This window comes from Ambystoma mexicanum, chromosome 12 (assembly GCF_040938575.1).
Source record: "Ambystoma mexicanum isolate Mex_15411 chromosome 12, UKY_AmexF1_1, whole genome shotgun sequence".
NCBI lineage: Eukaryota > Metazoa > Chordata > Amphibia > Caudata > Ambystomatidae > Ambystoma > Ambystoma mexicanum.
The window spans coordinates 619,808,553-619,833,511 of record NC_090936.1 but is presented as its reverse complement, the minus strand read 5'-3'; the positions used below and the strand labels follow the sequence as shown (position 1 = coordinate 619,833,511).

The 24,959-nt window shown below is 46.1% G+C and overlaps 1 protein-coding gene across 4 annotated transcripts in view; it reads left to right on the top strand.

Moving 5' to 3' along the window:
* Positions 1-24,959, top strand: part of LOC138513913 (zinc finger protein 699-like) — a 172,475-nt gene that overhangs the window by 117,162 nt on the left and 30,354 nt on the right. The window contains exon 8 of one of the 4 annotated variants that reach the window (XM_069629056.1): positions 4,076-4,274. The exons of the other annotated variants lie outside the window; for them this stretch is intronic. Coding sequence (XP_069485157.1) covers positions 4,076-4,161 — 86 coding nt within the window. The 3' untranslated portion in view covers positions 4,162-4,274. Of the gene's footprint in view, positions 1-4,075; positions 4,275-24,959 lie in introns of those variants that run through there. 4 annotated transcript variants of the gene reach the window in all.

Here is a 24,959-nt window from a genome sequence, read left to right as displayed (position 1 = left end):
CGCCGCCCGACCGTGGTGGCTATCTTTGGAACACTCCTTCTTCAATCCCGTGAGGTGTCCTGAGAGGGTTGCACTGCAGAAGTCTTCATCTTTTATAATTTTGGGTCTTCAGCTGGAAGCTGACTTGAACCAATTCCTGTACACCACGGCTGACCGAAACTAAATCTCAGTGCCAAAAGTGACTTCTGCACTCGCTACCCCCGGGCCTACCTTGACCGGACCAAGGGCAGAAGATTGTGTCCCAAACAGATTCTGGAACACCTACAGTGGTCTCCGGAAGAAGCAGAGTCAGAGCGCAAGTAAACATATCTGTTCCTGTCTCCCCCGTTCTCTATAGGGTTGCATTGGGTGCAAATCCCTGACCCTAACTCACTCTGATCTGCCTTAGGTGGTGGAGCCTGGGTTAAGGATCCTGCCCCAAGCCTATCCTAGTGTGTTGGAGTGAGTTGCGTACTTACCTGAACTTTACTGAACTTTTATCTATATTTGGAAACTGTCTATAATGACCACCATAGCCCACTGAATGCTTTTCTATTTTCTACATAGGCTTAACTGGAGAAGGTATACTTTAGAACTGGTGACTTTTTGCCACAAGGCCCCATTCATTTTAGGATAGGACTTATTATGATGGAGGGGAGCTTTTGGGTTGATAGTTCTGCCTATTTGTCCTTGCATCTGACTTATCACCTGAATTGTGCTGGTAATTGATTCCTATGCAATTCTATTCTCTCAATGGTGAAGATGTACATATGTTTTTATAAGGTTTTGAGTGAGAATACTTGCATATGATTTTTATATGCTTAGTGTGTAACTAAAGGCCTAATAAATAACGGTATTTTTTTATATACTTACTGTCTAACTTGAATTACTATTGTTGCTCAGTCTGGCCCCATTGTAGCCCTAAAACACTCTCACACCTTTCCTGCGACTAAGCCTTGACTGCTCAGCTACCTTACCATGATTTGGGTTTTGGCTAACCTCTCAGTGTCTTCCTTGTTTACCATAAACGGGGTGGCCTCCCAAAATCTTCCCACCAGTGCTGATTTTGTAAATCCATCTTAACAGGAGGCCATCACAATGGTGTACTTTAGTTTAATGTAAATGTACTGCTTGTTTAATTCATTATTCAATAACAGTAAAAACAGTACTTCTGAATACACGTTCGTTAGTACGTCATGCTGCCGAATTAGCCGACTTTATAGTTGAGTCAAAGGCAGATCTGATTGTAATAACTGAGATCTGGTTGCAAGATGCAAACTTACATGCTGCTCAGATAGCCACCCCCTCTGGATATAAAATCCTGCATTCCGATTGTGTGGGCTCGAGAGCAAGGGGAGTCTCGTTGATTTTCAGAGAACACCTAAATATTTTTATATATAATATTCCAGTATTACAGCACTGTGAATCTGTTTGTTAAAATGTTGTTAAACTCTGTAACTACATTTAATATTCTGATAATTTATCATCCTCCCATATTAACCCCGGTATTTGAGGAACAATGTTTAGCTTTTCTGGGGACTGCTGTCAAACCTTCCCGATTCGCAGAGTTTTAATTTATGGGCGTATGACCGTTTGGACCAAGCTGCATCCTCATTGTTGAACCTTTTGGATGGCCTTGTATTTAAACAACGTGTAAAAATAGTCACACACTGGGTGGAGTGTGGGGGAATATACTGGATTAGAACTTGACAAAAAACGAGGATATCTCGCCCACTGACATACAAAGATGTATTTGGTCAGACCATTTATTTTTTCAGTTTGACATTCAACTTTCAAGATGGCTTACTAAAAATAGTCACGTGGCTTTAAAACCTATTTAATCTAGGAATACACTGTAGAGATTGGAGGTGGGCATCTGTACTTCTGCCCTCTATATGGTAGGATAAAGGCACAGAACACCTCAGCCAGGGCTCTCAATTTGGTAGAAATGGACGAGCAGTCAGGTTTAAGCTTTTAGGAGGTGATGCATGCTGGTTCTGAAGTACAGTGAATCCCCAAAGCCCCCACAAAGGAATGTCTACAAACTATGTTCGGTGATAACACAGCTTCTTTAAATAAAATAAGATTCAGGACTCCTGAATATGTAAAATTGCCATTGACTTTATTAGTCTCTTTAATCCACAGACCCAGTACAAACTATTTTACATAGAGTACTGGAAAGGGTTAATACTTATCCCTTTTTGTCTGTTTCTCTTGGAGCACTGTTTCGCTCCCTTTTCGTCAAGACTTGGCTGGTGGCAGTGGTAACTACCCTATTTGTCCTACCGCGGTTATCTTAAATAACCGTGGTATTGTTTTAGGCTATCTTGGTAGCCTCGAACTTACACCCGCTACACCATATACATTTTTATATGGTTCAGGCTGGGTTTAGTCGCCATTTCTTTTTGTAAAAGTCTTTCTCATGTTTTACTCTGCGAGACAAACCAGGTTTGGTTCCTTTGTTCACCGTCCTTTTGCGGGCTTCTACACAGAAGCCCTCCTTAGTCGCCTGAAAGTCTGGGTGGGCAGGATGTGAGGGAGGGGTTTTCGGACCCCTGCCATGGGTTCCCTTGGTAATCCAAGTCACACTCCTGTTTGATTGGCTAGGTGACTGTCCCGACAGGACAGCCACCCTGCTGTGTGATTGATAGCCAGGCTGTGTGAATGGGGGAAAACTGCATAAAAAGCACGGTCTCTGGGATTGGAAAGGCAGAGTTGCCACTGGAGCGAAAGAACCGACGAGGAGCTGACCGAAGAGGACCCCTAAAACGACTGAACTGCCCGGCGAAGCCCTAGTGCAGGTCTGAATCTTCAGACTCTGTCGACAGAGAAGATCTGCCAGGAATCTTCTTTGCCTGAGCTGGTGGGACCAACCAGTTCGCCCAAACTGCAAGCCAGGACTCCCTCCTCTGGTCGAATTTGCTGTACAGAGCTGAAGTGAACCGGATAGCCAGGAAGGTCGGACACTGCTTGGGTTTTAAGGAGCACACCTTTTATTTGTTGCTTTGCTCTCCTGCTGGTTTCTTCCCTGGGCAGTGCAGGACCCTCCAGTCTTCCTACTTCATGTCAGTCTGACAGTTGCTTCAGGAACTGTGAGCCTGCAGGACCTGCCAGGAACGTCCGCCTCAGCTACAGCTTCTTCTCCATTTAAAGGTACTGTGCAAATCCGGTTGTTTATTCGTCCAGCCGCGGTGGAGGCGTGTGAAACCTTTCACCAATCCGAAGGCTCACCCTTCGCTACTCTTTAAACTAACTTTTCTATTGACCAACTCTTGGCAAAGACTTATCCGCAAACTACCCTGAACTGTGTGATCTTGTCAAAAGACTTTTGTCCTATTGACTTTGGCCCTAAGCCTTTTTGATTTTATTCCATCACTGTAGTTCCCCTTTCTAGATTGCCCTGCTTACTTACCTGTTGGTGCTGCTCAATTTTAGTCTAACTTTGTTTTTCCCTCCCTTTTTAAATTACTGGAGTGCCATTTTGCTCACACTTCGTTTTGAGTCTAACTTTTCCAGAATCTATTGGGAGTGGTGTGGTGTATTAAGAGTGTGATTTGGTTTACAATTGAGGTGTAAATAAATGTATATTCTTTTACTGAGAAACCTTGAGTCAATGTTTGTTTGAATCATAGTAATTGCTGTCCTTTGTGTAACTATTGATACTGCTCACTTGCTCTTGAGATAAGTCTGGCAGCTCAGCCATCGCTACCACTTTACTGTGTAGTACAGGCTTGTACCAAAGGTGAATTTGTACTGTCACTTGTAGTCTTAATTGTGTGTGGTGTTCCCAAAGGGTACTGCTTATTTCTGCCTAACAGTACCACACAATACTAAATTCAGTAATAGATGCACTAACTGCAAACAATTTTAAATAGGCATGTGAATTCGTAAGTGAGGTGTATCATCATAGAATAGTGACAAAAGGCAGGTTAGTTGTGAACAGTGGCAAAATGCTTTCTTTAGATTAGATAGAGAATTCTATTTGCAGATCCCCCCACCTGGTCAACCTGTAAGGGAAAAGTTAGGGAGTAACTTATCTTGTCTTTTACATCTCAATCCAATAATGTTCAATAACCTTCAGCTTTCTTATAAAAAGGTTCTACCACCTCAAAGTACCGGGGAGGCAACAGGAGAACAGGATCCAAAACAAATCTGGGACCCCTGGACGACTCCAGAGGCTAGAAGATGCTCTTCCTCGTCACAGTACCTATGTTACCTTGGCAGGTGAAGTGGCAGAGTTTCTCGGTTTCACTCGACGATTCCCTCTGAGTATGGATCCCACCTTGGAAGAAGGAGCCACTGGAATGGTGAGTCCACAAGAAATATGGAACCAAAGTCTTTCTGAATTGCAGTGCAGTTTTACTCTTTGCAGTGCTCTCCTTTGGTCGATGATTTCTCTGACTGTAAAAGTCCTGTGAAGATTAAACTTGCTGTGGGCTTCTTAAAGGTTTGGCAGATGAGAGCAAGACCCCGGGATCCTTCGATGATGTCTGTATCAAGAAATGTGTCTAGTTGCCTCAGGGCTTGGAGCGCTATACAAATAAATACAATACAATACAATACAATTCTGGCAGTGACAGGTGCCTGATCACGTTTGGTGTCGGGTTTTGGAATATTGCTGTTTGCCGACTTGCGGTTCTTCAGTGTTGCAAACAGGAGCACAGACCTCTTGACGGATTCTGGTGACCGGTTCTCGACCACTGGAATGGACCCCAGACCTTCACCAAGTCTGGACCCTCCGGATTTCTTTGTTGGCTTCTGGTGGCGGGAAATCCACTGGCAGGCCTTTCTCTGCACCCAGCTACTCTGGACTTTCTCCGGTGGGAGAAAGTGGTCAGTGATGACGGCAAGGATGTCCTTTCAAATGATCTTAGGCAGTTTGGAACTTTCACAGCTCTGGGTGTCCAGCAGCACTATGCCAGTGTACCCCCTCTTCTGGGCAGTAGACTGCCCCGGGTGCCAGTGGTCACGAAATGCACCTCTGGACTCTGGGTGGCACCAATGGACTTCTTCGACTCGAGATTTCTGGGCACTCCGCTTCAGGACTCACGAAGACCCTTTCTCCAGATGGCAGCCACACAGGACTGTCTTCCAGGGCACTTCGTATGAAGAGTAGCAGTTTGCGCAATGGTCCATCGTAGCTCGGGGAGAGGTCTCCTTTGCAGGTCCTCTCTGGATCAGTCCTTGGGAGACACGACAGCTTTTGGATTACAGTGAAGAAATTGCAGAAGCAGACTTCTCCTCCGGTTGGACATCAAGGAACAGCGTCTTCTTGCTAAGGTTAGACTTCAGCTTCTGAACAAATTGGTAAGTGAGAGATGCCCAAATATACACATCTGTTCCCCATTCACTCTGGCTGAGCCAGGCTCAGTCAGCCAATCACGCAGAAGGGCATTCATGCAGGCTTGTAGCCAATCAGGCTCACAGGCATTCGGGCCATTCACTCCACCCAGACACTCATAACAAAGAATGCGGATTGGGGTAAGTACCCAGCCTTTCAGCACACTACACTGTATTCATGTCCGTTTAAGACAGGGCTGTCTCATTCATTGTGTCACACACACAGAAACCAGACACCCACAACAGCGAAAGGGAAGTTGACTCCCAACTCCATTCACACCACTCCCACCCATAGGGTGTACCCACAACACACAGCCCCTGGGAAGGCTCCAGTCAGTCTGACAGGAGGCAGCCCTAGAGCCATATATGGTATTTCCACCCAACAGCCAGTCAGGAGGAAAGGGAGCAGAGCCATATATGGTGTTTCCCCCAAAAACCATTCTGGGGAAAAGGACACAGTCAGAGCTTCCCAGGACTTTGGGAATCAAGGTAAAAGGCAATAGGAGCCAAGCGGCCACAGGGGCCATCTTGCCTTCTGTCAGGAATCCATTGATTACTATGGCAGGGCCTGGGTGTCCCAAAATGGAGGAAACTCAGAGCCACTGCCAAGCCAGAATGTAGCTGCCACCAGCCCATACCCTGCTCTGTGGGCAACACACAAGTGCCAAAAACACACATAAGAGGTACAATGGGGTACCCCCAACCAGGGGGGCCGTAAGGATATCCCATGGGTGTTCACCAAAAGATAAACATGAAGAGCTGCTCTGCCAGAGGTCCAGATTGTATCTCAGTTGCAGAAAACATTAAGAAAACGCACAAAGAGAAGTGGTAGGACAAGGACGGGAGGCCCTGTCCCTCCATAAGGCATTTCCAGCATCATAAGGACAATCCGGCTTCCGGATGAAACATTGCACGGACACAGCGCTCCTGGATTTAAAGCCTAACATTGCTAAAATCATTCACAGTAGGGGCTTGGCATTACTTTTACTTCTCGATTTATGGTCCGCTTTAGAGTTGGCGAATCACGAGATGCTGGCAGAGATTGGAAAATAGTCGGGATTGGAAAAGCTGCCAACGTGTTTAAATCCTTTCTTGAGCCAAGGATGGCAAGAGTGGTTAAGGCACACACCCACCTCTAGCCTGTTGGCATTTGCATTTTTTCCCTGCAAATGGCTTTTTTTCTGCATTTTATTTTCTGATACCCTGGCATATAACTACAGGTATCCCTCAAATCGAGAAAAAAAATTGATGGCGGCTGTTTCATTTATAAACACCTGAATTCTCAATGTACCATGGTAGATATAGCTATTTATTTTGGAGAAGGGGCAGCCACTTCTATGTTAAATATTAAAGAAAGTGCTGGACGAAGTAACCCCAGCCCAGAAAAGGATTGCATGTCAATGCTTTGTGCCAAAGTTGTTTCAAACCTGGTCCATATCTATCCAGTGGATTTGGCTATGCGATAGACAAAAATATACATCCAATTTGCCCCATCGAAAAATGTATGGGGACTAGGCCGGAAGTGTTTTTTTGGTTTTTTTTTGTTTTCTTAATAACTTTGTTATTTTTCATAAATCTTTCCCAAATTGTCTGCAAAATCTCAGCCAAATCCGTCACATGAGTAAAACGTTATTAGCAATTCATTCTTTCGATTTCCTTTGCAACTCCTGCTCACCTTAACTTGCAGGGTAGTGACCGCCACCCTATTATTTATTGTAAGGGGTCAAGAGTAAAACACGGACACTGCGGCAGGTTTGTTGGTTGCTATAGACTTTCATTTCTCAAATATAATTAGAAGGGTTGGGGAAGATCACATCTATCCCTAATCCTAAGAGAGGTTTCCCTGCCTCAACAAAACTAAGGACAGTCTGTGTCAGGATGTTAAATAAAAGAGCATCCTTTGTCCTGTGTCCAAAAGTCCTAATCTGACCCTTACACTCTAAACTCAATATAAGGTGTGCAGGGAAGCTCTGGTAAGCTATATACTCATTGCTTGCTTCAAAAGTTCTCAACGTAAAGGCTTAAGGTGCAGAACAGAAAAAGGGACGTCAATGTTTTGACAGAGAAAGGGATCCCCATGTTTTCTCTGGTAATTTAAAGTTTATCCAGCACCTCTGGATGAAGGTCAATAATGTGCCACACAAACACTGAGGGGTTTAGGGGGGTTGGTTCCTCCCTTGTGTATCGTTCTTCTCACAATATTTCACTTCATGATTCAAGGGGGGGAATGCCTTCTACCTTGAAGTTCTTCTTTTCTTACAGTTCCACAGTTTCAGGGAAAATACTCCTTTTTCCTTTACAGAGTTCTTTTCATACTCAACACTTTAACACCATTCCACTACACACCAGGGGAATGGATCTTCTCTTCTAGCTCCTTTGCTTATTATACCTTATCACAATTAAAATTAACTCTAGGGGTATGATTCCTCCCTTGCATTCTCTTATTTGCCAGGATATTGTTTCACTTCTTACTCCTCCTCCTAGTAATGAGTCTCAGACTCCCCGTTTGCCTGGAGCACTAATCTGCCAGGCTTTCTCTTTCTTTATTAACTTTTTCCTTCATCCATGTCACAATAGCTCCACAGTCGAGTCACTGACCCCTTTACAATACAGTTCATATTTACTTTGTCTCCCCTTTCAAAAGGGTGGATCGCCGACCCCTTTTCAACTCTGTCTGTATGTATAACAGTTCCTCTTTTACAGTTTTGGACTTCCGTCTCACTTTCAGCAATGTTCACATACACATAATTCCTTTTTTTCTAATACAAGGTCACTGACGCGTCTTTAACAGTGTTCTCATTTTTATCCGTTTTTTTACTGTTTTCAATGGCTTTCTCTTGCATGTTCAGCATGAGGCAACCTTGACAGTTGGGCACCCCAGTTCCCCCATTCCGTCTCCCTGGGCTTACTGGGCGTCTCTGGCGGTCCTCGCATCTTCTCTTTGGATTCTCGTTCGGTCAGCTGACTAGGCATTTGTCCTGTCAGCCATTCCGTCTTCACTCTGGTTTCTCTCACTCCGGACGGCTCCTACTGCTCCTAGTCACCGGGTGGCAGGCTGCTTTCAGTTTGGTTCCTCCTCACACCGCGTTGTGGCTCAGTCTCCTGGTTTCTGGCGTCTTTGTCTGCGTTCACACCGTTTGCAGGCAGTCTCTGACTCTTCCACCCTCTCAGACATCTTTCTCTCATCTGCTTCACTCTTTCACTGTTATCAGCTGTGTTCGTTTTTAACTCCCCAGCATCATTCCAAAGTTTCCAAAGACTAGAACGCAGTTTTGGCTTCCCACTTCAAGACATCTTCATTGCGCCATCATTTGTGATGTAATCTTTGATGTCCTGGGTGTTACTGTTAGCAGTGCATGGCGGTGCCGTGAGTTATGGTTGCATAACTTTCCATAATTGGCACATTTCTTGGGTTTTGAGATTTTACTTGTAACTATAATGTCCCTTTAACAAAGTTTTCTCAGTAAATTTCATAGGTTTTTATTAGTGAACATTTTTCATGCTGTTACCTCACTGTATATAAGTTATTAATAATTCCTCTTTTAACATATATGAAAGAACTACTAACCTCCTTTAACAAACATATTTTTTGCAATGTCGTTATCAGAAGCGCATGCTGGGGATGCAAGTCATGGTTGACTTGTCTAGGGCATGAGGCTCGACTATGACTCATAATGTGACCAATGGCCAGTGCTCATGGCTTGCAGCCATTGCCGGTCTCCAAATTGCATGGGGCCTGGGATTTGGCCATGCTGCATGCCCCAGTAAGCAAATCAGATTACACATTTGTCCTTGCCGAGGGCAGGTCCACTGCCCAGGCACGAAAGTTATATCACTATTGTTTGTACTTTGTTTTGACACTTTTGAAAAAGTAAAACACAGGACAGATTTGCAAATGCATGCTGTTAGTTCCTTGCTGAAGCTCCTCACGCATGTTTGCTGCGATCCCGTCCAGTATTTGGTGCTGTAGCCGCATGCAGAATTTCTTTTCCCATTCAAACCTATCTTGATTTTTAAAAACGTTACTACCCCCGGAGGTCATGGCCACTTTAACCCCATTACCAGTCCCTCGTGGCCATGGCCAGTGGCCAGATTGTCAGAGTCGTGGCCTTCAGCGATGACCTGGACAATCTGGCCACTGGCCATACCCACAAGCTATACCTCAGTCACCAAAGGTTATCACTATTTTGGGTACCTATATTATGACACTTTTCTAAAAAATAAAATATGGACACATTTGCGAAACCATGCTTTCGACTCCTTGCCAATGTTCCTCACACAAGTTTGCTGCAAATCCGTCCATGTTTTATTTTTTTAAAAGAGTCAAAATATACATACAACAAATAGTGATATTACTTAGCCCCCACTTGACAAAGTCCATTCATACTTGGCACGAATATTCAAGGATGGGTCTAAAATCTTTTGCAGACTTATACGCAGGTTTGTTATATGGAGCCAAATATATAAGCCATTGAAACATTGTGGCACCCCCCCCCACCCCTTGAATTTTGCTCTCTTGGCAAAACAGCACCAAACCTTGCAGAAGCATTCGATGTTTGGTCTACAATGATATTGCATGCAGTTTCATTGAATGACACCAAAATTATAAGTCAGCCAAAAACTATAATGCAGAAATATGTATGACTGTCCTCCAACTTTTGTCATTTCATTTCAGAAAATTATTATTCGGATTTCTCCTTTAACATGATAAAAACAGTAAACACATTACACAGTAAAATAAAAGATTTGAATATCAATAAAATATAACCTAAGCCATTTAAAACACCCTTTTCGAGGGGATTGGGTCCTCCGACGTATTCCATATCTATGACATGTAATCACCACAGCTGTGCTGCTTCGGAAACTTTTTCGGCGTCTGCGTCCTGCGTCGATGACGTCGATGCGCCGTCGTCGAGGACCTCCTCCGACGTCCGACGTCATCCGATGTGATAAGTAGGACGCACGACGCCCATAGCCTCAGTTCCGTTTTTTCCGCGAACGTGTTGCTTCGTGTTTCTCGGTTTAAACGCCTCGACTCTTTGGAGTTCTGTTCTTCTCGGTTCTTCGAACCTGTTCGTTTGCGAAATTCCTTCTGAAGATGTCTTCTTCGTCTTCGACCCCGCGTCAGGGTTTCAAGAAGTGCGGGGAGTGTGGGTCCAAGATGTCGGTGACGGACTCGCACGACGCCTGCCTCTGGTGCCTCGGGGAGGCCCACGACACGGATGACTGTATCGACTGCCAGTCGCTCACGTCCAAAGCCTTACGCGAACGTAAGAAGAAGTTGTCGGTAGGTCGGGTGTCCAAGCCCCGGAAGTCGAAGTCTGTGGGGCTTTCGACGGATGATTCGAGGGGTGACTCTCCGTGTCATCGTCGGAAGTCTCGTGGGTCTCCTTCTAGGAGTCGGTCTCGCCACTCCTCAGCCTCTTCGAGGCATTCTCGGAAGCGCCGACATCGGTCGTCTTCCAGGTCCTCTTCGGAGGGCTCTGCCCGGCACGTCGCTTACCCCTCCAACCGTGCGTCGCCGGAGGAATGGGCTTCCTTCGGGAAGAAGATGCTGGCGATTCTTGAGTCGCAGGGTACTCAGCCGTCCGCGCCCCCGAGTGGGGTCGGTCGTGTGAGGTCGAGAGACACCGCTCGCAAGAGGGGTCGGCACGAGTCACGGGAGAGGTCCCGTTCGGACAAGGGGACTCGTTCTCGACGTACCCGTTCCAGGTCCCGGTCCTCGACGCGTTCGAGACCGTGTGCACCTGTGAGGTCTTCGAAGAAGGCATCGACGTCTGTGGCGTCGAGGGCGTCGACAGGCTTTCTCAAGGCTCTGGCTCCGAGGAAGTCGTCGATTCCGTCGACGCTCAGGTCGTCGAGGGACACGCTCGGGGCTCCGGCCTCGAGGGCTGTGTCGACGCCGCCGATTCTGGAGGCGCTCCATCTGACGTCGACGCCGATCCTCTTGGCGCCGATGCCGGTTCTCTCGACGTTGGCGCCGATTCGCTCGACGCCTTTCGTGTCGGAGGTACCCCAGGGCACGGGTGGACCCCCTAGGAAGGCTCTGGTTAAGAGCAAGCACTCTCGAGTGCCTTCTTTTCACCACCTGGACTGTATTTCAGAGGCGGATGAGGATTCTGATGGCCTGGTTCCTAGTCAGGTTCCGGATGAAATTGTCTCGGGCCATAGTCAGTTTGACGAGTTGAGACAGTCACTGCATGATGCCAGTGGACTGGACACCTCTGCGGAGGTGGAGTTTTGTAGGCCTGAGCCTGGCTCTCATGCTGATTCCTCGTACCGGCGCCTTATGGCTAGGGTTTCTGAGTACTTGGGATGGTCTGTGCAGGATGATCTGACCGGTTCTGCCGTTCCATATGGCTTTACAGAAAAGGGTGGCGGCGGCTTGGACTGCTCCGGAGAGTCTCCCGGCGGTGGGCAGATCCTTGTCGCGAAAATACCGTCCAGCCAGTGGCGACCCCTGCTACTTGACCAGGCACCCCACTCCGGAGAGTTTGGTGGTGCAGGCGGCCCCGGCGAAGCAGGCGTCGTACCCTACCATCCCTCCTGATAGGGACGACAAATGTTTTGGTGGCTGGGCGAAGAAAGTGTTTTCTTCTGGTGCTATGGCGCTTCAGGCGGCCAACTCCATTTGTGCCTTGTCACGTTTCACGCACACTCTGTGGAACTGTGTTGCGTTAGCGGCTGAGCATATTCCCGAAGGGGACGAACGGGATGGTTTCCTTGCTATGGTCCAGGATGGTAAGGATGCCATGTGTGAGTCCGTTCAGTCGGGTTTGGACTTAGCTGAATGCGTCAGTAGGTCCATGGCGGCGAGCACCGTGATACGCAGGTTTGCGTGGTTGCGGAAGTCGGGGGTTTGCTCCTGATGTGCAGTCCCGGCTCCTCAACATGCCCTTTGACGGTGAACACCTTTTTGGCAGCAAGGCTGACGAGAGCCTTGAGAGGTTGCAGACCTCAAAAGCTGCTGCGAAGTCGTTGGGCGCTGCAGTTCGCCAACCTCCGCCTTTTCGTCCTAGGGGACAGCAGTGGAGGGGTGGTTCCTTTCGCTATTACTCATCCTTCAGTAAAGCGAGAGGGGCTGGCAGTCAAAGAGGCCAACGCAGGGGTACCAGAGGTGGACGAGAGGGTACCCGTGGTGCCAAGGCCGCTCGGGCAGTTGCCTCTTTGCCCTCGGGTAACGCCGCAGCCGCTCCCACTCAGTCGTGAGGCCATGTCCCATGGTTCGCCGGTTGGGGGAAGGCTGGCGCAGCATCTTGTAGAGTGGCAAGCCATTACTTCAGATGTGTGGGTTCTGGAGATCATAACCCACGGCTACTGTCTTCCTTTTCGGCACAGGCCTCGCGACAATCCACCGGGGAACCTCTCTTTGCAGAGTCCGGATCCGCTCCTTGCGCAGGAAATTCAAGCCCTGCTGGAGAAAGGCGCCATAGAACTGGTGCCTGTAGCGGAGAGGAACATGGGATGGTATTCCCCTTATTTTTTGATTTCGAAGAAAGACGGGGGATTGAGACCCATCATGGACTTGCGCGGTTTGAACAAACTCCTCAGGAAGGACAAGTTCAAGATGGGTACTCTCTCTCAAGTCCTCCAGGCCCTTCAGCTTCAGGACTGGTTGGTGTCACTCGACCTCAAGGATGCTTACTTCCATGTGCCGATCCATCCCAAGCACAAGAAGTACCTGAGGTTCGCGGTTGGCGACTCGCACTTTCAGTTTCGGGTCCTGCCGTTCGGATTGACCTCCGCCCCGAGGGTTTTCACCAAGCTCATGGTGGTGGTGGCAGCGCATCTCAGGCAAGGGGGGATTCACGTCTACCCCTACCTGGACGATTGGTTGATCAGGGGGAGCTCTCCCGAGCAAGTCCTGGATCATCTATCGGTCACCTGTTGCTCCCTTCACAGGCTGGGCTTCTCCCTCAATTTAAAGAAGTCCCATTTGACGCCAACGCAGCGGCTCCAGTACATCGGAGCAGTGCTCGACACTTCCCTGGGGCAGTGTTTTCCTCCCCAGGTGAGGGCTCTTCACATTCAGCAGATGGTGCACAAGTTTCAGCATGCCCAGACGCTCCCAGCGTTCGAGTTCTTGAGGTTGCTCGGCCTCATGGCATCCTGCATTCTTCTGGTGCCAGAGGCTCGCCTGCGGATGAGATCTTTGCAGTGGGCACTCAAGACGCAATGGTCGCAGTCCTCCGGCAGGATGTCGGACTCGATTCAGGTGCCGTCCTCGGTCGCCCGGGACCTTCTGTGGTGGGCCGTCGAAGGCAACTTGATGAAGGGGGCTCCATTTTGGCTTCCCTGGCCGGAGGTGACGATCGTGACGGATGCATCCCTCACGGGATGGGGAGCTCATGCCAACGGGCTGACAGTCAGCGGTCGTTGGTCTCTGTCGGAGTCCAGACTCCATATCAATCTGTTGGAGCTGCGGGCCGTCAGGCTAGCCCTGAAGGCTTTTCTGCCGTCTGTGCGAGGGAAGAATGTCCTGATCCTGACGGACAACACAGTGGCCATGCACTACCTCAACAAAAAGGGGGGGCAGGGTCACTTCCTCTGTGCAGGGAGGCGATGCAGCTCGAGTTCTGGGCCATCCAGCAGGGAGTTTCGATCTCGGCAGTTCATCTGGCCGGAGCCGAAAACGTGACGGCGGACGCTCTGAGCAGGCAGAGCGCGATCTCTCACGAGTGGGAGCTGGCTCAGGAGATTCTCCTGGAGATCTTCGCCCTTTGGGGGACCCCTCAAGTGGATCGCTTCGCCTCCAGTGTCAACCGGAAGTGCGAAAGGTTTTGCTCGCGGGAATTTCCTCCAAAAGGAGCCTTAGGAGACGCGTTCGTGGTGGAGTGGTCATTCCCGCTGCTGCACGTGTTTCCTCCAGTCCCCGTCATCCCGCAAGTGCTGCGGAGGTTACGGAAGTTCGGTTCCTGGATGATCCTCATTGCCCCGGCGTGGGCTCGGAGGACGTGGTACCCGGACCTTCTCGACTTATCCATCTGCCCTCCACGTCGTCTTCCCTACCGAGACGATCTGCTCTCACGGGAGAGGGGTCAGGTTCTCCATCCAGAGGTCAGATCCCTCAACCTTCACGCTTGGCTTCTGAAAGGTTGAGGTATAAGGATTGGGACCTCCCTGAGGACGTGATGGAGGTGTTGCTTTCGGCCCGAAGGCCAGCAACAAAGTCTCTGTACCGTTGCCGTTGGCGTAAGTTCTGCGACTGGTGCAGAGTTCGGAATATGGATCCTTTTGCATGTGACATCCCCATGGTTCTGTCCTTTTTGCTTTCTTTGGCCCACAGGGGCTTGCAAGTGGGTACCGTTAAGGGTTACCTGGCGGCGCTGTCCATCTTTAAGCGCTCGTCTGAAGAGTGTTCTTACTTTAAAATCCCTTTGATTTCACAGTTCCTGAAAGGGCTCACTAATGTGTTCCCTCCGTCACCTTTCCTGGTGCCCGGTTGGGATTTGAACCTTGTTCTTAAGTTTCTCATGGGTGCTCCGTTTGAGCCTTTACATTCTTGCCCTTTGAGGCTGTTAACTCTGAAAACTGTGTTTTTAGTTGCGGTTACTTCCGCTCGCAGAGTGAGTGAGTTACAGGCACTTTCAGTTAAGCCTCCCATCACTGTATTTCACAAGGACAGGGTTGTCCTTAGAGTTCGTCCTTCTTTTCTTCCGAAGGTAGTGACGGAATTTCATTTGGCCCAGAAGGTTGTTCTTCCGGCATTCTATCCTCCTCCGCATCCTGGTAAGGAAGAGGAGAGGCTCCATCGGCTTGATCCTAGGAGAGCTTTAAGCTTTTATGTTTCACGCATGTCCCGGGTCAGAGTGGATGATCAACTCTTTATTGGTTACGCTGGAAAGCGTTTGGGGCAAGCTGTGATGAAACAGACTTTGTCTCGCTGGATTATTTTGGCCATCTCGGAGTGCTACCGCTTGGCGGTTAAGGACCCACCGGCTGGCTTGCGGGCGCATTCTACCAGGGGTATGGCTGCGTCTACTGCCCTGCAGAGGGGTGTTCCTATTCGCAACATCTGTGAGGCAGCCACCTGGGCTTCAGTACATACATTTGTATGTCACTATTCCCTCGATTCCATCCGAGCACAGGACCTGGCCTTTGGCAAGGCGGTCCTTTGCTCTGCTATTTGATTGGCTATTCTACATTTTGGTTCTAAATTCTTTCCCTCCTCCTTGCTTTGGTACTGCTTTGGGAGTCTGTCATAGATATGGAATACGTCGGAGGACCCAATCCCCTCGAAGAACAAGTTACTTTCTTACCTGGTAACGTTCTTTCGATGGGATGGTCCAACGACGTATTCCATATCGCTCCCGCCCTGCCTTCCCCGCTGCAGAATTTCTTTTGCGATTGCAGCTTACGTTCCGCAAGGCTTTGTGTCTGACTGGCAGTTGACTTATGTCACACGTTCTGGGGGAAAAAACTACAACTGAGGCTATGGGCGTCGTGCGTCCTACTTATCACATCGGATGACGTCGGACGTCGGAGCAGGTCCTCGACGACGGCGCATCGACGTCATCGACGCAGGACGCAGGCGCCGAAAAAGTTTCCGAAGCAGCACAGCTGTGGTGATAACATGTCATAGATATGGAATACGTCGTCGGACCATCCCATCGAAAGAACGTTACCAGGTAAGAAAGTAACTTGTTCTACGGTTTAATATCACCTTCACACTTTTCCTCATAAACCAGTGCTAGAATTTACTATGCAGAGCCTCTTCTTTAAAGACTGACCTTGGTATTTCACCATACCGTAAAGAAATTGTGAATTAATACAGTAAAAAATTAAAACCATTGCATCCTTGCAGGATGTGATATTTGATCTGAGAAAATGAGGTTGCAACCATCTCATCCTCTCCCTTTTATAAAGAGAGCGTAACAAAATAAAGTGCACTCAATCTTCATCTGCCCCCATGTCACAGTCACATTTTGTTGGGGCCTTTTAACCGGGTCGTTTTTTTCTCGAGTGGGAGTAGGCTCAACCTGGATTTGAGTAGGAGTCTTTGTCCCTTTGGGGAATCTAAATCTGATATTGGCCTTGGGGCACACAGGTTCCTCTTGTACTGTACATAGGCTCTGAGGGACGGTAGAGCATGAATTTTCCACTCATCCACCTGCATCGAATTTTCCCTGAACTAGTTTGTGAAGATCCCAGCAATATCCCTGAACATATGAGATGTTCGCAGACTTCGCAGAAGAAAGAACACCCGATTTATTTGTCTTTTTATGGCCATATTCCATCCCATCCTCATGCCCCCTTACCTCCAAAGAGATTGTTTCATTTGTTTGGCAAGTGTAATGTTGTATTTTTTTATCTGTTTTACTGCGACATTCGCAAACTGTGGGCGCAGTCTGCAAATCGACATGGTGTCAATTTCAAATGTTTTGGTGCACCTCACGTTTTTAATTGACTAATCAGCGGGCGTCTACGATGTCTGTGAACGTCACGTGGCTCTCTGATTAGTCCAGATGCGTCCATGGACACCTAACAAGGACATTTTTGTGGACCTACATTTTGGCCATTTAAAAAAAAAAAAAGCCTGGACGGATTTACACCAAATTTGCAAAAGCACGCTTTCGGGACCAAGCCGCAGCTCCCCACGCAAGTTTTGTACAAATCTGTCCAGCGGTTTGGGCTGTAGGCATGAGCATGACATTTCAAATGTTTTGGGACTCACCCCCGCCCCCGCCCTTACTTTGTTCCCCCTGATGAAACTGCACCAAACTTCGCTAAATCATTCTGAGGTGGCCGTATACTTTTTTTTTTTGTTGTTGCAAAGTTTGGTGAAGATTTGTCACCCAGCCCCAAAGTTATAAGCGGCCCAAAAACATTTACCACTTTCAAATCTGTTAATAAAACAATAAAGAACCAGTCACAAATGTCATGGCTCTTTCAAATACTTTCTCATCAGGGAAATTATCACAAAGTGGTAGTTCGACTTTTTTGGTCCTCTTGGCTGGGGATGGGCCCTTAGCACCTGAAGTATTGGGTATCATTTTGAGTGACGAAAAATACATTAACAAATTTAGAATTTAGCTGTGCATCCCCTTTTCCGTATTCTTTGGTTCACAATCTACTCCCATACGCACCATAAGAGCAGCGAAGCAAACAAAAATCTAGGTTCTCTAACCTTTGTCTTGGCCAGCAACAGGCATAATGACATGGACTACAGGTCTCCAGCTTCTAAAAGAACAGACATGCTGATACCGTTCTAATATTTTTTTTGCTAAGGGGCAAATGGTAGCCAAAGCACGGTAAAGGCAGTGTGGATTAGATTATGTGCACATCTTGTACCTGTACTGATCACTCACTAAGAGCCCTTAAGTGGAGAATGTGCAGAGCTTTTGGGCAGTTGGCCTATCACTGCCGTAGAAGGGATATATACGACATATCTTGACCCCCGAACTCCCCCACCACCTCCCACCCCGGAATGATCTAATTGAAGCTGTGATCCAGGTGGTACATTTTCACCAGCTGGAACTGATAAACACCATTACTGTTTTCACTGTACTGAAGCTAACCTGTAACTTGATAATTTTCCTGCCACAACTTTAAGCTTCTCTTGCATGCTTTCTGTGTTCTGACAGCCCAGCTGCAATCCTTACTGAGCATAGCTTTGTAATTGGAAAGCTTGTCCTGCAAATATGACCCCAGCATGCCTTTTTCACTTATATTCCATTGGCTGACTGTTGCGTACTAGATCAAATTTGGGGTAATCTTTTGTGCTCCCATGACCTATTCTGTATTTGCTTGCTGTGTGCAGATGACCTTATAGGGATGGTGGTCATATAGTGTGATCTGTGATGGGCAGGATTTGTGTCGGCCACTTCCATATTATAGGTTGTCATTATGATGAGGGGGGAGAAGTACTGTTATTAGAAGTCTGGCTTCTAATCGAATAATACAATAGCTTCTAATTCTTCTCTCAGGAAGGCCCACATGTGATAAACGTACCATAAGGCCATCATAAATATGTTGTTAAATGTAAAACTACCTCCTTGTTTGCTAAAATGCACAGCAATAGTCTCTCACGGGCACAGGTATCAGCTCTAGAGTGTGGGAAAAATGGCAGTTATAATATTCCAAGTGTAACAAAAAAAACTCTTTCCTGTCTCGTTATTGTCTAATGTTGTATAATGTGGTGAAACACTCTTGTTTGGTTGTTATTTAGGCACGCGGTCTTTCAAAAACTACCAGGTTCCCAACATGATAAATACCTCCCGTTGGAAGTGCTTGTTTAGAGTTAATGTAGATCTGGTTATTAACGGGCTGATAGACTCATGCCACTCGCCTTCCTCTGTATTCGCTTCTCATATGAAAAGGCCCACCCTAATCCACCTTCCTTTTCAGGCTGCCTATCTTTGCTGGATGTACCTTTTTTAAACCCCATACTTCCCACTTCTAAATAACTGTGGGAGTGGGAATGTGAGGGGGTGGCATGGAGACCAATCTTTTTGTATTTTGCCACTTTAATCAGTATTCCAGCAAAACATCACCATTTTGCCAGATTCATATTTCTTGGACTAGAATGAATTGTTTTTTAGCAGTTATTCTTAATTCATACACATAGTAACCCTACATTTTTGGAAACCGCATACATTCGGGAAAGTAGTTTTCTATGGCTTTTATAAGTTACTAGCTATACCCAACATAGCAACAGCTCATATGAAAACTCAAGGACAATGCACTCTCCTTGGGAAAAAGACAGATATAATATTTAATCCCCAGTCTGCCGCTTAGAAGCTGGAGGCCATGCCCCGGATAATCTGGCCACAGGCTGTGCATCAGGTACCAAAGTTATATCACTATTTTCTGCACCTGTCCTTGCCGGGGGGCAGGCCCACTTTAATCACATAGCCAGTCCCTGGTGGCCATGCCCACTCTAACCCCATAGCCGAGCCCTAGTGGCCATTGCTTTTTGCCAGATTTTCGTGCTTCATAAAATCTGGCCATTGGGCATGACCACAGGCTATGCCTCAGGCACCAAAGTTATATCACTTTTTTTTTTTGTTCCTACATTTTGACACTAAATACAACACAGGACAGATTTGCAAAAGCATGTTTTTGGGTCCTTGCCAATGCTCCGCTCACAAGTTTGCTGCAAATCCGTCCAGCACTGAGGGCTGTAGCAGCGAGCAGAATTATTTCTCAGATTGGAGCATATCCTGATTTTTTTTAAATGTTGGCACCCCCCCACCCCCTCTTATTTTGCCTCCTCTTGACAAATGGGCACCAAGCTTTGCAACAACATTTAAAGTTTGGTCTGTAGTTGTATTGCAATATTTCCTGCACTTTTGTAGAACAGCGCCAAAGTTATAAGCCGCCCAAAACTGCTGTTCACCAACGCTGTAATGCGCACACATATGCATGGAAGTCCTCGGAAATGTTTCAAGTTTGCAAACATCACAGCGATGCCCCCATACATCCTGATCACCCCTCACTGCTCCGGAGATTGTTTCATTTGTTTGACTAGTGTAATGTTGTGTCTTTTTTAATATGTTACAGCGATATTCAGGGACTATGGGTGAGCTTCACGGTTCCAACATGGCATCCGTTTCAAAGGATTTGATGCACCTCACATTTTTAATTGACCAATCAGTAGCCACATATTTTGTCTGCAAACGTTATGCTGCTCCCTGGTTGGCCTAGAGGCATCCGGACACCGAACCAGGAAGTGAGTCTACAGACCGGACGGAGATATCACTCATTGAGCCCTAACTTTTTGGGCACTTTAAAAAAATCTACTGGACGGATTAACAGCAAATTTGTAAAAGCACGTTTCCAGTAAAAGGGCACTGCTCCTCACGCCAGTTTGATCCAAATCTGTCCAGTGGTTTGGACTGTAGTTGTGAACAAATTTTGTTTCTGTTGATGTTTACTTGGATTTCAAATGTTTTTGGACCACCCCTATAACTTTGCCCCCACTTGACGAAACCACACAGTACTTTGCAGAATAATTGAGTTGGTTATATATTTTATTTGCCAAGTTTCGTGGGGATTTGTCAAGCAGTGCCAAAGTTATAAGCCACCCCAAAACTGCTGTACAACTTAATCATAACTACACAGTCGCTACCGCAGACCCTATAATTTAAATATTCAATGAAAAAATATTGTTAAAGGGACATTATGGTTATATTGCTATAATAAAAACCTGTGAAATTCAGTGAAAATAAACATTGTTAAACGAGCGTTATGGTTGCAGGTCAAAATCTAAAAACCAAAGAAATTCACAAGCTATGGTAAACTATGCAGCCATAACTCACGCCACCGCCATGCACTGCTAAGACTAACACCCTGGACATCAAAGATGACATCAGAAATTGCATCATTGATGTCATCACTGACGACATGTGATACAAATTGTAGAACCATGGGAAGAACATTTATTTGGTAAACATCCGCCGTCCCCGGACTCAAAAATAGATATGTATACACAGAAAAAGGCTGTGTTACTCTGCACTCTTGCAATCGAGATGTATATAAGTTCTAAGATCGTGTTTATTATGCTACAAAGTCCATTAAAAAGAAAATATATAATTTATTTAATTTGTCCATTTTTTTCCCCTAAAAATCTTGGCTTCACATAACCACAAACTGTCATTTCTCATCAATGATATAAAATAATTCCATCAGTAGTACATCAAGGACCCCCACAGATTCCCTCGACAATCAATGTTACCAAATGTAGTAATAAAAAAACACCCTTATGTGTACAAACCAAACCAAACCAAATAGACTTGTCTTTACTCGGTTAACCAATAGACCCTCAATTCATTACATACTTGTTAGAATAATATAAATAGTTTGTGTATTGTGCAACTGTATTGTGACAACAGCCCTCATCTCATGAATACTTTTTCTCGCATTGCCCTAGTTGCACATGTAAATTGTTTGAAACATTGCTCAACGTGGCATGTGTCTATTCATATGCATTAAATGCAGAAAAATTGTCAGGAGCAAAAAAAACTTGTTATGAGCTGTAGTCCGTCCATTATGTTGCCAGTAGATTATATGTTCTTCTGTACATGTAGTGAACTCAGTCTGCAAGATGCCAAAAAACATAGCTGTTAATGCGGAGCTGTCCAAAGAACAGAATTATTCCTGACAAAAAAAGAAACAAAGCAAAAAATGAATTGATAAGGCAGATTACCTTATGATTTCTGTCAGAATGTTCCCTTCTTGCTGAGCGGGAGTCTAGTGAATATCCTACACTTGTGAACTCGCATAAAGCTGTGTGTTTAAAACCAGATTCATTGGAAAGAAGCCTATAACTACAACAACTGGGAAAAAAGGCCTGTTCACAATTCATTGCCGTGCCACTTACTTGTGGTACTGAGTACCAGAAGGTGCGACCTCGCATGAACTACTCCATGTATCACAAAATGTACTTATTGAAACAGAATCGTTCTACTGAAGTTTTGTTGTTAACAAAGCAATTTAATAATACCAAAATTGCAAAAACATTCCATTTCGGGTTTATAATGGTTTTGTGAGGATTCGTCAAATGGAGTCAACGTCCAAAAACTGCTCTTCGCCGACCCTGTAATGCACACATATGCATGAATGTCCTCACACATTTGCCATCGGAGAAGAAAAAAACACCAGATTTTCGCTTTTTCTGGACATATCCAGAGTTTGTTTAATTTGTTTAACAAGTGTAATGTGTTTTTGAATGTTTTTATCGTGATGTTCCAACATGGCGCCAGTTTCAAAGGTTTTGACACACCTCACGTTTCTCAATCCATGTACGCGTATGATATCTACTAACGTTACACGGCTATTGTGGACCCTGTACTTTATATATAAATATATCTATATCAGTTTGCTCGTAGCGTGTTAGCCAAGGGTTGAATAGAATGTTGATCCAGAAGAAATCGAGTCGATACCTTAATTAGGCTAACAAAGTAATTTATTTGGCATATTTGATAGCTTTTGTGAAATGTGTCCTCTTTCTCAGGCAGAGACGAAATGAAGCATTTGAAACATCACAGCATTACAGCTTACATAGCCCCTCGGCAGATACCCCTTTATCTGTGCCTGTCTGTACCAGATTTGTACTTTTGCTCAGAAACGTATGTGGATGTTTAACTCCCCCACACATTGCAATCTTCAAGACCTAAATGGTACACTGTGTTAAATATGGCAAGGGTCAGTGAAAGTGGAGAGAAAGGAAAAGAAATGAAAAAACAGCCCACCCTATTAGTGTGCTCCCAGAAAGGCAGGAAGGGTTGATTAGGTGTCAGTCATTGAAGCTCGATATGTCGTGCCAGTCCTTTTACAATATCAGTGGTAGCACAATCATCAACATATCAGGCTTGTGCCTCTAGAGGTCTGAAAGAGAGGATATACAGCTAGTTTCAAATGTAGTATGAAGTCTGGTTAACTAGGATATCATGTTGCACAGAGACACACAAATCAACAGAAAGAAACCTGTCTCAGTCTCCGGTTTTGTTTTTGGCGACCTCACCTAGATACGAGGGAATTGACTCCCAGAGTAACCAATTTTACTTGCCTGATGCTTTTAACCATTGCGTTTCTCCTCCGCCATGTATCTCCACTCAAGAGGTCCCTAATACACCAGGATCTGCCCTTCACAACCTAAATTTCACACTCTTGCATATGGCAAACTCTCACAAACCCATAGCAGAAGAATTGTGGGCGCAATGCCAAATACTTGACTCTATGGCATCCAAAATGGCTTTCTTAGAGGGTTTCATTTATGAGAAGGTTGAGTCCAGCTCTGCCCAATTCGGAAATGAAGCGAGTTTTTAATTTCTTCTTCAAAATCGTTGTCTCTTTGACGTTCATCTACGCCTAAGCAAAATCTGCACCAGACATTTGAGACAGAGCCTCTGGGCCCCTCTGTCTGCCATAGTCATACACAGACAGAGATTTTCTTAAGGCCTCGACATGGCAGGAAACTAGCTCGGATTGACAACAGCATAATTCAAGACGAAATAATCATGCTGGACTCGGCAACAAACACAACCAAACTATCTTACCAGGAGAAGAAGTCAAAAAACAAGAACAAACCCTCGAAACAAAGGAGTAAGCGGTCTCGACAAGTTCTGAGAAACCTTTGGTGGGAAAGCAGCCCACCTGCCTTATTTGACAAGTGCAGACAAAATAGTGTACCCCCCCCATCTCACTGGTGAGGATAGTGGCCTTGGCTGATCATTCTCCTCTGTGTAAAGTCCAGATATCCCCTCCTAAGAAAGTTAAATGGAAGAAAAAAAAAACTTGAAAACTTTCCAAAAATGTCCCTGTAGGGGCCAAGTGACAAATACCTTAGACCTGCGGCAGCGCCTTTAGCAAGCCAAAATATGAGTATTGCATCACTCCACTCAGACATGGAAAGCATTGGGAAACCTGTGGACAATAATAGAATAATGCTAGGAGAGGTCTCTCCTATATCTGTACTGGTCAGGGCCTTGGAAGATTCACCGGCATATGACTCTCTTCCTGTTCCAGCTCCGAGAACCAAAATCGTCTCACTGAACAAGGCACTGGCTCCCATTTTTTGCCTCGTGAAATACCCGCTTTAAAGCCTATGCCTCTCCCAAATCCTCCCTTGAAGTCCAGTTATACCTCAAATCAAGGGATCCCCTATTTCAACTAGGCAGCAGTTGTCACACCATCAAAGAAACATGTCAGGCTGGCCCTGCAGTGAGGGTGATGGACTTGGTTACGCCTCAGTGTTTTCTACCAGATTAAAAACTTTTCATACTCTGGAAGAATAAAGGAAGGGAATGGGCACAGCTGTGTCTGTTTCCCCGCTCCCCTGATAACCAACCACCTAAATATTTTTTTCCATTCACTTGGCGTTCTTAATTGAAGGTGATAAAGGGATTGTCAGTAGTACCTCAACCCAACCTAAACATGAATCATGAAATGGCCTCTTTGGAAGATCATTGGAAGCTTGATACTCTAAATCCCCCAAGCTAAAGAAACCAGGCCCCTAGAGAGATCACGGGGGTGAGGCTACCAAGGACAATAGGGGCGATGTTACTGAAAACCCTCCAGGATGTATGAACTAGTTTCTCCGAGAACCGTATGCTATTTCTGAAACAGGTTATTGCAAGTTCAGAGTCTTATGCTTTGAACCGTACACACATCATAGCCCCGGGAGTCCGAAATACCGAATTTACGTCTGTTGTCTTCTAAAGATTTAGCGCTTGTTGAGTTTGTAGTAAAGGGAAAATATGATGGGTCAAACTGTATTTTCACTCCCGCATGATGAGTTCATTGGTCTTATCCGACATAGAATCTCTCTTGTCTATGGGTTACGATGTGATATCACCTTCCGACCTGGAGTCTAAACTAAGTCGACAAATACCGGAGGGGCGTCCTTGGGCAAACACTTGGGTACATCATTACTAGCTGATCCGGTCCCCCCCAGTCTCTTACGAGAAAGGTAAACGCTATAAAGGAGGGCCCTCGTAGGGTTTTTGACCAGTCACTCTCTAAACCAACACAAACATATGACTGGTCTACTATTCTATCGGCCCTACACGGTGGGGGTCCTGTCTTTCCAAACTTCCACTGATTGGAATCTTTCCATATAGCTTCTTTCCATATAGTTTATTGGAACTGCAGAGGCCACACTAGATTGGTGTCTGACTTTGGTGATTTAGTGGCTCACT